At 48.7% G+C, this 13,997-nt stretch overlaps 1 protein-coding gene across 4 annotated transcripts in view; it reads right to left on the reverse strand.

The window, feature by feature from the left end:
* Positions 1-534: 534 nt before the first annotated feature.
* Positions 535-13,997, reverse strand: part of ADD2 (adducin 2) — a 96,480-nt gene continuing 83,017 nt past the window's right edge. For 3 of the 4 annotated variants that reach the window (XM_070429427.1, XM_070429429.1, XM_070429428.1), the window contains exons 15-17: positions 13,070-13,195; positions 7,496-7,791; positions 535-6,996 (exon numbers count right to left, since the gene is read on the reverse strand). In XM_070429427.1, the coding sequence (XP_070285528.1) occupies positions 6,958-6,996; positions 7,496-7,791; positions 13,070-13,195 (461 nt within the window). In that variant the 3' untranslated portion in view covers positions 535-6,957. The remainder of the gene's footprint in view (positions 6,997-7,495; positions 7,792-13,069; positions 13,196-13,997) is intronic. The other variant, XM_070429430.1, reaches the window with a different exon arrangement.

Consider the following 13,997-nt stretch of genomic DNA (forward strand, 5'->3'; position numbering starts at 1 on the left):
TAACGCCTGACCGATATGTGTGGATCCACAGTAAGTCCTGGGCTCCTTGTGAAGAGCTGAGAGGGGCGAATGCGCTCTTTCTTCTTTGTTCTCTCTCCAGTATCTCCTTTCTGGGGGAGAGAGAGAGAACCCTTTGAGGGCTCTCCCAAGCCTCTGATTGTGGCCTGACACCCCTTCCCTTCCCACCCCCTGCCCTCCAATCTACCCCTGCTGCTTCCCCCTCGGGACCATCTACATGTATGTTTTTGCAACTCCTCCCAACCCTCCCCCTCCCCCCTCCCATCTAAATCCTCCTCCTCCACAGAGCTGTTTGCAAACCCACATAGCGGACCTTCTCAGGGGTCTGGAGCATTTTGTTGCCTCCCTCCCCCATCGGAACTCAATTCACATGTTCAGCTTTCCATGCGCGAGGAATGGTTTCAAGGATAAAGGTGTGTGATCAGATGTTTCCATGAATGGACCCCCTCTCTGGCTTCTGCTGCCCTGGGAGCTGGCAGAACTCATGGCCGACAGAGACGGGTCACACACCGGGAAGCCAAGCAAGGTAGATTTACTCGGGTCATATCTGTGGGTGAGATAACAGCACGTACATACAGAAGTCCAGGGGCAGAGGCACCGCCCGGCACACAAACACCAGAGATGGGGGAGGGGGTGGGGGTCCGGAAGTGGCTTTGGGGCATTCTCTTGAAAATCCAAGGGCAGCTTTGGTGCTCAGAGATTTAAACAGAAGACGATACAAAACCAACCCATAAATATATATATATTATATATGTGTGTTATATATATATAAAATTGCAAAATAAAAGCCCAAGAAACGAATCACCAATCTGCACATCAGTGGCTCAAAAAGTGTTAGCGCAGAGAAAGGCAAACCCATCCGTGGAGCTGCTGCGTGTGACCGGGGCTGGCATTTCCGTAGCAGGAAGGGCATGTACATGGAACCCTATTGGAACCGTCACAACACGAGGACAAGCTAAACACACACAATGTATGTACACGGGAGACGATTGTCAGACACAGACATTTCACCAAAACCATCCACAGCTTTAGAGAACACCAGACCATCCACAGCTTTAGAGAACACCAGACCATCCACAGCTTTAGAGAACACCAGACCATCCACAGCTTTAGAGAACACCAGACCATCCACAGCTTTAGAGAACACCAGACCATCCACAGCTTTAGAGAACACCAGACCATCCACAGCTTCAGCGTACACCGCACTCTCTATCCAGACCCCACGCCCCGGGCCAGGCCAGCCCAGGCTCTCCCTGTCCCTTCTCCCGGGGGAGGGTGACCACTACGCCCACAGATCCGGGGAATTTAAAGGTGGAGCCGATCACCGAGATCAAACAATTGCTCACAAAGCAGGCCCAAGAGGCATGAGGTGGAGTTGAAATGTGGGGGTGGGGTCCCCAAAATATATTTCCCTTTTTGTAAGGGCTTTGATGTATTTAAATGTGGCCCCTCCGTCCATGGTCCAACTGTGGTCCTCCTTCTGATCCACTTTGAAAGGGAAGATGTGGCCTTTGAGCTTCTAAACGTTATACAAGGTGATTTGCTGGAGGGGAGAAGGGTTTAGGGTTCTTCTATTGTTACTCCCTACCACCACCACCTAAGCCCTCACATTTTCTTTATGCAACGCAGAGACAAGGGACTTGCATGCGACAGCTGGCCTCATCCTGCTGCTGGGGAAACGGGTGAGCCAGGAGCCAGGAGCCAGGAGCCAGGAGCCAGGAGCAACTACACGGGGACTTTCTCACACCGAGGCTCTGGCTCTGGCTCTGGCTGCCCCTGAATCCCTCCCTGTGTCAGTAACAGTGACCATTTCTCCTTCATCTTCAGGCCCCAATTTCTCAAAGCCATGACCCAACTTTTGGGGGCATCTAGAAGGAAAATGGCACCAATCATCATTTTGACAAAACCTGATACCACTTAAGCATGAATCAATAAGAACCATTACCTCCGTATTCTTTTTTCAAGCTGGGGGTTCTTTCTAACTGTGCCTAAAAAGAGAAGCCTGTCTCCATGACAATGACGAGAGGAGCTTTCTCCATTGAAGAATGACTCCCCACCCCACTCCCCACGCTGACTCCTGGCTGGGGGTGGCTTCTCACTGTGAGAGGCTCAAGAGGGTTGGGTGTGCCTTGGTGACAGGGCTGTACATGTGGGCTCTTACTTCTGGCGATATATATATCTCCCACCCAAGTGGGTGTAGGTTGGTTAACGGGACATTTGGATATAAATACTCTAAAGTGTATGCTTTTTGTATTGTAGCGTGAGTGGACCCATGCAGATAAATAACCAAAGAGCACATTTTACTAGAGTCAGTTCAAGGCCTCTGACTTAATCTCACATTACATTATCCCTCCCGGGGTAGATGGGGGACACTGGCAGTAAGATGTGCCAGCAGGTTTTGAGTTGTGAGGTGCCCTGTCCTTTTTGTGGGTGTGCAAGGCATGGCTTTATCTCCTCCCTCATTTCTTCTCAGACTCTTTGAGTGCTGTTGTCTTAGACCAGCGAGCCCTTTCACAGGGGTCGCCTAAGACCATCCTGCATATCAGATATTTACATTATATTGCTACTGTTATGAATAGCAACATTACAGTTATGAAGTAGCAATGAAAATAATTTTATGGTTGGGTCACAACATGAGGAACTGTATTTAAAGGGCCAGAAGGTTGAGAACCACTGTCTTAGACAATTTGCTTGGGCTCTATTTCCAAAGTCAGCTGCAGCTGTGCCAGCCAGCTCACGGGCTTCTGCTGACCCGCATGAAAGAAGCAGGAGCTATGCATTTTCTCACTTGTCCAATAGTCAGAAACTGAATACTCTCGGCCTGGAACTAGAACATGAACTTCACACTTGTGCAAAAGATGGCAGACGTGTGGGCTATGTGTCCACCTATCTCTATATGTATCTGCCTAGAAAAGCCCACACTTCTTTTTCCTCTTTCAGACTTTCTGAAGTGAATTGTGCTCTTAGGCAAATGGTTCTTTCAAATCCATGTAATCAGAGAAGTGGCTTTCTAGCAGTTTCCCCCGTGCTGACAAAAGTGGTAGCCATCTGTTATGACACTGACAAATGACAGCTGAGTGACTATATTGCCATATTCAGGAACGAGTGGCCCAGTGTTAGACACAGGAAGCAGGCTTCCAGGCCTAGTATATATGCACGCCAGTGGTATAAGGACAATGCTTTCCAATGGAGTTCACCCAAACACACCCAGTCCTTCAAAAGTAACATCTCCGTTTGCAGAGGAACCCTGTTTTTGTACAGAGGGGTCGAGGAAGGTTACTCTTATCTGTGTGTAACCTGGCCAAAGTAGGACAGTTCCTTGGGCCACCTGCAGGCCAAGGGGCTCCTATGGAGCCCAGATCTGGGCTGTGGCTCCACCTTGGCTGCACTTTTGCAGTTTGAGGAAAGGTCACAGGGTGAGGATAGTTCTCCCACAGCACTGCTGGGTGCCAGCCACCGAGCACAGAGAGTGGCTGGGACTACGCTTATCTGTATCACCCCTCCCTCTGCCTCCCTCCCACTCTTGCCCATCTTTCCGTGGAAATAGCCTCAAACCCTCTCCACTTCCCATCTCAGCTGGCCACAGCACAGCAGACTGGTTCCATCATCTCATTCCTTTTCTGCGGCCTATCCCAACTTGAAATGAACTATTGCCTACCGATTCTGAGCTCTCTGTACATACATTTTCTCCAGACAGATTCTGGTCCAAAATTTCAGCCAGCTTTTAACTAGAGCCAAAGACAACATCCCCACCTGTCACCCTAAAAGCCTTTGGTTCTGTTTGGACTGAACATCTGCTTCAACAGCATCCAGTGCACAGCCACAGGCCTGGAGCTAAGCACGCCACATCAATACAGACAAGGGAAGAGCAACTCTACACAAGCCAAAATAGAACCGGAAACCGAGCTACTTGTTTGAATACTAGAGGCCTGGTGCACAAAATTTGTGCATGGGTACGGTCCCTAGGCCTGGTCGGCGATCAGAGCTGATCTGTGGGGTGACCGGAGGGGCAACTGGGGAGCTCCTGCTGGCACCCGCCTTGGCCGGCCTAGCACCACTTGCTCAATGCCCCGCACCCCGCCGCTGCTGCTGGTCGCCTCTCTCTGTGGGAGGTGACTGGCCAGGTGATGGGGGTGGGGGAACAGCGCCAACCCGCTTGCCGGCTGGCCCCACCCCCCAATCGCCCTGCCGCTTCTGCCAGTTGCCTCCCTCTGCAGGGCAAACAGTGGGATGATGGGGGTGACCCCCCCCCCTCTGACACCCACCTTGGCTGGCCTGGGGCCTGTGGGCTGGGGGTAGCTCCTGCATTGAGCATCTGCCCCCTGGTGGTCAGTGTGCGTCATAGTGACCGGTCATTCCACCGGTCGTTCTTCAGTCGATTTGACATATTAGGCTTTTATTATATAGGATTTCCCTCTTTTTGTCAAAAATCTTTCTTAAGATGCCTTATCCAAATCATTTGATGGAAATGAATTCTGTGCTGGAAGCTCACTTTTTGCTCTAAGGGAAAATGTAGTGTGAGGCAGGTCACCTAACATGGTTTAGTAGTGACATTCAGAAAGGCCTCCTTACAAGAAGATTGTCCATGCCTCCAGCCCTCTCCTCTTTAAGTCCATTCTCCACTCAGCCACCAAAGGTTTCCTAAAACCTGGGGCTGATCATGACTCTACCCTGATTAGAAGTCCTGAGTGGCTCCAAACCCCTTACATGATAGAGTCTGGTTCCTCCATACTTTCTACAAGTTTCTTTATGATTCGATCCTGCCCACCTGTGAAATGAACACCCCATCTCTGCCTCCCACCTTACACCTTGTGCTCAGTGTACACATCATGGAGTTTATGCTTCTGGGCCTTTACACGTGCTCTTCCCTCATCCTGGAATGGCCTGCCTAATCTTTTGTCCTCCTAGGAAATTCCTCTTTGTTTTGAAAATCTAACTCCACTATCATTCCTTTCAGGAAGGTTTCTCTGGTCCAGAGGACAATAAACCATTGCTTCCTAATGCCACCTCTGCACCCTTGCCTGTTTGTAACTTGTCTATGTGCCTCCCTTACTTATGAGGTGCCCTCAGGCCTGGCCCATAATCCAAGCTCATACATGTGTTTTCTTAATGTACAAGGAATGGACAAATGGATAAATATGAGGTGGACTCCTGGCATAAAGTCCAAGGACAATGCCCAAATTCCAACAAGCTCTGGCATATTCATCTGAATGAGGCCTCCCTGTTGTAAAGGGAATAAAGAGAATTTGTTGAATGCAGAGTCAATCAACATATCTCTAAGCTACAACCACTCACACATAAAAAGCTGCATCAATGGTTGTGTCCACTCCACCCTTTTCTTAACATTGCTTGCCACTTACTATTCTAGTCACAATGATTGTTTTCTTTTAACGTCAGCATAATGCCTGACATATAGTGGGTGCTTAACAAATATTGTGAAGGGACCAATGAATGAATGTGAAGTCTACTTTTATAAAGAAGGCATCAAAGGATTGGCTTTTAAAGGCATTTCCTATATCACAGACTTTTCTGAGGCGTCAGTGCCCCTGATCATTGGGTTGTCCATCACAAGACCCAATCAGAAAGCAGAATGGGGGAGGGGTACATGGGGGCTGGGGTAGCAGTTGGGAATCTGCATTGGAGAGACACAGCATTGGGTTTTCCTTAGTCATATCAGTTTTCTTTTTTCTCAAGAAATAACCCAACTATGAATGGTATTTCCTGCCCAACCAGAAGTTCCCTGCATCTCCTTTGTCAGAGGTCCACACTGGCCTGGCCACAGTCCACGTTAACCAGGAACTTAACGTGCACAGATGAGGGAGAACACGGGTAATTTCCTGTCTTCATTTCCCATACTGACATTATACAGTGGAGACCAGTCACAAAAATGGGGCCTGGACTAAAACCACCACCCCTGGGGATTAGAGATTTTTTGATCACCACGGCTATTAAGAGCAAAGGCTCTGGACTCAGGCTGACTTGGATTTAAGTCCAGGCTCTGAATCTTCCTAGCCAAGCCACCTGGAACATGTTAATTTTCCTTTTGGGGGCTCAGTTTCCTTTCCCATAAAATGGGACTAATCTTACCCATATTATGTGAGGGTTAAAGTATGTAATGTATATAAAGCCTACACAGTGTCTCTATATACAGTAAGTGCTCAAACATGGAAAACTATGATTAAGAACTTTCAAAAATACTTTTACAATAATCAGGACAAAGAGGGAAAATATCCTTTGAAGACACTGTGCTTTTAAAGAGAATGGATTGTCTATTTTTTTTTAGGAGCTAACAATGCTCATTAATCAATACCCCATGGAAGAATATGAAAAGACAGTGTTAGCATTTAAAACAATAGCTGTGGCCATTACTAGGCCCCAGGATGGACATAGTGACAGGGCCAAGGACACCTAAGCCTCTCTGATTAATCCTGAAAGGTTCATCACCAGAGTGACTGAGTTGGAATCCAAAGGACCCAAGGCCAAGGTGCCTAGGGTAAGATGCCAGTTCTAGTCCATGAACCAGTGCTTCTGGGTTTGAGGGAAAGTCAGGGGACCCCTCACTGCCAGGCAGAGTGAGGTGGGTAGAGCTGCATGTGTCATGCAAAGCTAGAAAGGGATAGCATTTTTTATCATCCTCATATAACCCAAAGCCAACCGAGGACCTACCTTCCCCCAAATATCTGCCCTGAGCATGAGACAACTGTTTTCTAAGCTAAATTTGGTTTTACTTTGGAAGCTCCTGAGATACACAATTTGAATGGGTCAAGCTCCTGGCATCTTACACTGATTAATTATCTCCCATTCCATGGACAGCTTGGCTTGCCCTGTGTCTGCCAACTTTTACAACTCTTCCATCCATAATTCAGGAGGTTCCATGAAGAAAGCTCAAGGTTAGTGGTTGGGGAAGCACAAGCTAAGCCATCAGTCCTTGGGAACAGGTCAATTTGTCTGGTTACTGTGAGCAGCAAGGCAGGGACCCTATGAAAAAGAGGAGAGAGATTTCTAAACATAGTGATAGCTCCGCCAGTAGGAGATCAGGTTCCCATGAGGAAAAGGACCTTATTCAGGGGAAGCCTTGACCTGATTTTTAGTCTGAGCCTGTGAGAGCTTGTGGCCCACTCTTGCCCTCTTGCCCGAGGTTCAGCTCAGTGGGCAGCACCCTCACAAAGGCAGCCCACAACTAGGCAGTGTTGGGTAGTAGAAAGAGCACTGGACTGGAAGGCAGGAGGCCTGAATTCCAGTGCAGGCTCTTCCACTAACTAGCTGTGTGACCTTGGAAAGTCACCTGATTTCTCTGGGGCGATTGTAAATGAGGGGTTGGTCGGGCGATCTCTATGTTCCCCATCAGCGTGTGGTCCAGGGTCCTGCTCTATCCCTCCTTGGCCCTGTGCTTCCAGGGGCGGAGATGGGAAGAAGGGAAGGTGGGAGAGAGAGGATGCAGATGGGAGCCCCAGGGTGCTATGAATCAGGACTCCACCTTCTCCTTCTTTTTGCTCTTTTTCAGGAAGGATGGGGTTCGGAATTTCTTTTTCTTCTTTGAGGGAGATTTGGAAGGTGAGCCCTCTGGGGACATGGGGCCGCTGGTGACCGACTCGGTTTTGTCCTTAGAGGTGTCAACTTCTGTGTCGGCATTGGTGGTCATCTGGCTCAAGCCTTTGCTGAGAATTTCCTCTGCGGTCTGCTCGTCCTCCCTCCCGTTGACCACCACCCCTTCTGGCTGCTTTGTTTCGGGCTCTGTGGTGGCTTTGCTTGTTTCTTTCTCCTTAGCACCTTCTGGAAAAAGATCAAAAGACATGACCCATAAGATGTCATTCAGGTAAGAGCTTCCACCTGGGGTTACCAGAACTTCTTCTAGGCAATTCTACCAAGTTAAGTCCAGGGCAGTGAAAGAGCAGGCTGATGTTGTAGGAACAGTGGGTAGGCAGGGCTCTCATTCAAACCTGCACCCTTTCCACACAGCCTGGCCTGAGAACAAGCCCTCCGCAGGTCAGTGACTCTGGGCTCTTGTTGACAAATGCAAACAGGTAATGGTGTCCAAATATGGCCCAGCTAGGGGCCTTTCTAGGCACAGACAGAGGAAACAGACACAGGCAAGGACAGAGGCTGTAGGAGCGGGGCGAGCAGTGTCCTGTACAACTCAGTGGAGGCATCTAAGAATTGTAACTGGTGCAGTTTCACCAGTAAATATATGGAAATTATATTTTTTCATACCATTTTATTTCCTACATGAGGGAGGAACTTTTAGAAGAATGGAGAGTTGCCTTCTCTGTAGGCAGAGGGGGGAAGGCAGAAGGAGGATGGAATTCCTGAGTGACATGAACCCTGTGTTTCTAAGATAAGGATTAACCAAAAGGGGAAGAAACTTGGTTGGCCCAGGCTAGCAGCCATTGCCCCAGTTCTTTAACCTTCCTGGAGGGAGCCTGTTAGGATTGGCACCATCTTCTAGGCCAGAACTGCCCAGACCCCATAAACAAAACCCTCCTGTGGCCCTTTCTCCACCCTCCCACTCTCACTCCACTCTGCTTCCACTGGGGCTCTGAAATACCTCAATGGGGAGGCAGGAGGGAAAATTACAAAACCATGGCAGGAGGGAAGTAGAGAATATAGGAGTCAAGAGCATTGGGGAACTCCGTAGTTATATAATGACTGAAAGTGGGCTGGACAGTAGGAATGGGAGCTGATGGCCAAGGCCTTTGCTCCTGAAAGAGAGGCAGTTCTCAGAAGTTACCTGGCAGCAAATCAGCAGACACAACCTTCTCCCCACCCACTTTCCTCACTTCACCTGCTATTCGGCCTTATCAATCTCTGGTTCCTTGACCCCTCTCTGTCACCCCGGCCTTGTCTCCCTCTGTCTATAAGGACCTTCTCTCTCTCCTGTGTCCCCAACCTTCACCGCATACAATGAATCAACTTGAGTGTTATCTTTTCCTTCAAGTCTTTCCTGATCCCTCCCTACTTCCAAGTAGAATTGATCACTTTCTCTTTTCTTCCCCCACTATATAAACTTCCACCATAGACACTGTAAAACAACCACACTTCCTTTTTTATGCTTATCTCCCCCTCAAAACTGAAATAAATTAGGGCAAGGCTGTGTCTAAATTATCTATGTAACTAGCTCATAGAAGGTGCTCAAAAAATGTGGAACCCATGAATGGTCAAATGCATGAGCTAACAAATGAATGTGTGAATGGTTTTATTCTAACCAAGCCAACACTGTACCTCATCTTTCTTTTCTGTCCCAGCCTGAGCCTTCTAAGCTGATCTGGACCAAGCCATGTATACAAACAGCAGCCCTGAGTGCTGGCCTTTGTCTCCTGGACCTAGTCCCCTGCCCCTCCTCCTCCTCCTCCTCCTCCTGGGCTCATGTCCTCCCATGGTTCTGCAACTTCAATCCAGTTTCTTGCTATAGTCCACTCTTTTGGATGACCCACTAGGACATGTTTCTCAAGCCTAACCCTCTCAGATGACTTTGATACTTGCCTTCTAGCTCTATGATCATAACTGTGGATAAGAGGGACACCCACTTTCTGTCCATGTGTGCTTTCCTTCCCTGGTGGATGGGTATCCTCACCCCAACAGTGCTCTTCATCCATGCCCTTCACCCATACCTACCTGTCAACCTCATCTATAGCCTCAGCCCCTGGACTGTGTCTTGGGTTAGGAGAGTGGCATTCAAACTTCTCACTATCCAGAAAATGAGGCCACGCCACACTATCAATTGTTTAGGGGAGGAACAGTAAATGAAAGGGGTGCTAGTGGAGGCACAGTGGGCCTTAGACTCCAAAATGAGGTCCCCAGTCCCTTGGCGACAAGGGACAGAAACCATTGGAGAGTTTGGGTGGCCAAGAGAAGGTGCAACAGGTCAGAGCTCCAGAAATAAGCACTTATTAGGCTCCATTAGGAAAGTATCAAAGACCAGCTCTGAGAGCCTAGACTCCTCCTCTGTTAACATCTCCAACGAGTTAAGGCTGGAACTACACAGAGCTCTCAATTGGTCTTCAGTGAATTGAGGACCAGGCTGGGAAGAGCCCCAAAAAGGAGGGGCAGATAGGAGCTTGTCTTCTAAGATCCCCTAACAACAATCACTGGCTTTCTCTCTTGGGTGAGACACTTAGAGCTCTGGGAGTAGGGGACAGATGTGAGGGTGGGTGGAGTGCAGCAGAGGCTGAAAACTGAAGGCTCTGTCCAAGGATGGTGTCCCCAGGAAGCAGGGGATGGGAAAGGGGATCCAGCGAGTGGGTAATTTGGAACAAGACTCATCTTGGAAGCCAAGGTCCACATCCAGACCCCTGTGAATGTGGAGACAAAGGGCTGAAAAGCTTGCAGAGGATGGAGGAGGGGAAGAGGTGCTTCTATAGGGAGGTCCTGAGCGTGTTTGGACATTCCATCTCTCATTCCATTTCTCACCATCCCTCAGCTTCCAGATACTCATTGTCTCTTGATCTTCCAGTGTCTCTTCCAGGATGTTCACTTCCCCAGCTTTCTAACCACAACCCCTGGATAGCCCACTCTACTCCTGTCTGCCCATCAAGTATACATCGTCCCAAGGTCTGGCTCAAGCCCCTCTTGACATTTGACAATGATCTTGCCCTCCTCTAAACCTACTGCCAATATATTCATTCTACACTTGCATGTCATTTATGTTTTTTTAAGAGCCCACACTTGGGTGTGGTCCCCTCCCACACTAAATCGGGGCTGGCCCTGTGGCTTGCCGTAACTAACAGAATGCAGAGAAAGTGCCACTGAATCAGCCTCACGCTGAAGACTTGAAAAAGCCTAGCAGCATCTGCTTTTATAAGTTGGGGAGCCCAGAGCCAACATGTATAAATTATGACTACCCTGATGGAAACACATATGGCCTACAACCACATGGAGAGAGACAGAGAGTAGGTATGCATGCCCCGAGGGATGCTGAAGACAGAAGTCAAGCCAGGTGCTCTATGCATCCCTATAAGATAGTAGTCCCTAGAGTCATGCAGACTCTGGCCCATAACCCCAAAAGCGGCCATGGCTCCTTAGAGGTGCCCATGCATTCAGAACAGGGATATATGTACTCGTGAGGGCCAAAAGCACCCTACTCCATGGAATGGCCAGGAGCTGACCCCACTGCCCATTCGCGGTGGGGCTTGTTTTTTCTGGGTGGCATGCTCTGTATACGTATCGGTGTGTGTTTTTGCATGTGTGTCCTATGTATGTATATCGTTCAGGGGAGTCTTGTTTAGGCATGGGACATATGAAATTGGTCATGACTTTTATAGCCAGGAAACCTCCCAAAGGCAGGATTGTGAGTTGCAAAAAAAAAAAAAAAAGAGGGAGGGGGAATAGATTTCTTTTGAAAAAGTCCTCCCTCCCCCATTGCAAGTGTGGAGTGGGTTAGTAAGCAGCCTCTCTATACTTACTACAGAGACAAGTATTCAGAATCGGAGGAAACTCCTTTGATGAAGGCACAAATGGGAAGAGAAAGGAAGACATTGTGGAGACAGGTTGACAACACCAAGATGAGACACAACGAACACAAACAGCTGGGGGACATCCACTTGGGACTCTGGCCTCAAGCAGATGGGTTTCCTCTGGCAACCCTGGGCCTGCACTTGGGCAGCCATTGGCCTCTAGAGGGTGCTAAGGGGTTGGTGCATTCTAGCAGTTTCCACAACGTGGACATTCTACCCAGGAGGGAACAGATTCCAGCAGGTCACCAAGCTGCCACTCCCTGCATGGTGGTCCAGCCCTCTGTGGTGAGGACTCTGGGGGTTCAGGGAAGAGTGTTCATGCCCAGGTGTGATTCTGGGAGCTCATTAAAGACACTTTTATAACCAAGGTGGTATGGACTGTTAATACTATTACTATCTGTCATATATATTATTAATCATAACCACAATTAAATCATAACCACAATTATTATCTGTCATATACAGTGGGGCCTTGACTTACGAGTGTCCCGACTAACGAGTTTTTCGAGATACGAGCCATCTCTCGGCTGATTTTTTGCTTTGAGTTTCGAGCTAAAATTCGGGTTACGAGCCAGCTTCAGATACCCCACCGCTAGTTGGCGCAGTGAACGTCACAGTGAATGCCACAACATCAGCCCAGCATCACGTGTCTCACTCGTTCACTTTTTGATTTGACATACGAGTAATTTGAGTTACGGGCTCCATCACGGAACAAATTAAACTCGTAAGTCAAGGCCCCACTGTATATTATTAATCATAACCACTTTTACTCTTTCAAAGTATTTTTCATCTACAACTTCCCTTACACATATAAGAACCTTAAAAAAGGGAAATAGTAGCCCCATTTGACAGACAAGGAGACTGAGGCACAGAGATGACCTGATTTTCTAAAGTTAGTAGTTGAATTATTATTAGTTAGCATTGGAGTTGGGCCTAGAACTCATTTCTCTAAACTAGTAGCTAGTGAAATGGTTCTCGACCTGGGCTACACATTAGATTCACTGGGGGGATCTTAAAACCCCAGGCTTCCCTCCTTCCCACCCCTAAGCTATTTAACTCAGAACCTACGGGTGGGACCCAGCAGGCATCAGGAATGTTAAAGTTCCCCAGAACCCCCATGATTCCCAAGTGCAGTCAAGGTAGAAAATGACCTCATCAGCCTCACCTGGGAGCTCCTTGAAAATGCAGTCTCAGGGCCCACCCCAGTTTTGCTGCACTAGGATCTTCATTTTAACAAGATCCCTAGATGGTCCCTGGGCACATGAAAGTCTGAGCCCTGGGCTGGTGCACCTAGAAAGGCCCATCCGCCAACCCAATCTGAGTTAGAAGTGAGAAGGCTCTGAGTCGGTCGTGAACTTATTCATCATTGCTTAAGCTGGAAGCTGTATGGTCACAGCTTGTGAATGGAACAAGCTTCAGTGAGTAACCCCTATTTCAGATTCCCTAGAAATGGCAGAGGGGAAAGCTTTTCGGGTAGGGGGGGGCAACACCTGTTGAAAGGCAGGTGCCTGTAGTGTGCACGCCTGCCCCGCCTTCCATGCAGATCCCTTTCTCCGCCTGTGGATGCCCCTTCCTCCCTCCTGGCTGCTCAGCTGACTCACCGTCTAAAGTCTTGGAGGGAGAGACCACGGGGCTCTTTGTCTCCGACTTCACTGGACTCTGTGCTGGAGAAGCAGGTGCAGACTTTACAGGTGAGCCAGGCTCCTCTGCAGCAGTTTCTTTCTCTCCTGAAAATACAGAAAACCACCTCAGGATAGGGGTCAAGCAGAGGAGAGATGGAGAGATGGAGAGATGGAGAGATGGAGAGATAGTGAGAGAGAGGGAGAGAGAGAGAGAGAGAGAGAGAGAGAGAGAGAGAGAGAGAGAATATTTTTAAAAATTGCTTTCTTTTACTTGGTCCTCATTTCTCTCGGCTGGAGTTAGCTGCTCTCCTAACCGTTTGTTATTTCTGCTACATCCTGGGGGAGTCAGAGTCGTGTTCTGCTTCCTCCATCAAAGCACATCCACCTATTGAATATGTTGCCCCTGGTGTAGACAGCGAGCTGCAGGAGAGTTCCCACCATGATTGGGTGGTATGTAGCTCATTTTTATTTATTGAATTTACAAGTTCAGTGCCAACAATGCCTAGGGATAGAAATCACCATATTTTTCCACCTACTTTTTCAGTTGGCACATTAGAACTCTGAGCAAGCCAGCGAGGTCCTTCTGGTGCCTGCTTGGCACCTGGGAAGATGTCTGACGCTGGGTGGGAAGGGAGACGGTGGAGGAAGACCCTGCCCTGAGGGAATGAAAGCTTAGCTGGTAGACAAAACCAAGACTTGAGTTCTGGGTCTCAGACCCCAAGTGCCCCTGAAGCAAAGAGAAGGGACAGCTCAGTGTGGGGCGTGGGGAGAGGCAGAGTGGGCTTCCTAGCAGGAAAGACTTTGAGATGGAGCCTGAAGTATAGATAACTTTGGATCAGGCTGGCCTGGAAGGGAAGCCATGCCAGGAAGGAACAAGGGCATGAACAAGGGCATACAAACTATCATG

Source organism: Myotis yumanensis, unplaced genomic scaffold (assembly GCF_028538775.1).
Source record: "Myotis yumanensis isolate MYYU_CA2020_CCGP unplaced genomic scaffold, mMyoYum1.0.hap1 SCAF_11, whole genome shotgun sequence".
In the NCBI taxonomy this organism is placed as follows: Eukaryota; Metazoa; Chordata; class Mammalia; order Chiroptera; family Vespertilionidae; genus Myotis; species Myotis yumanensis.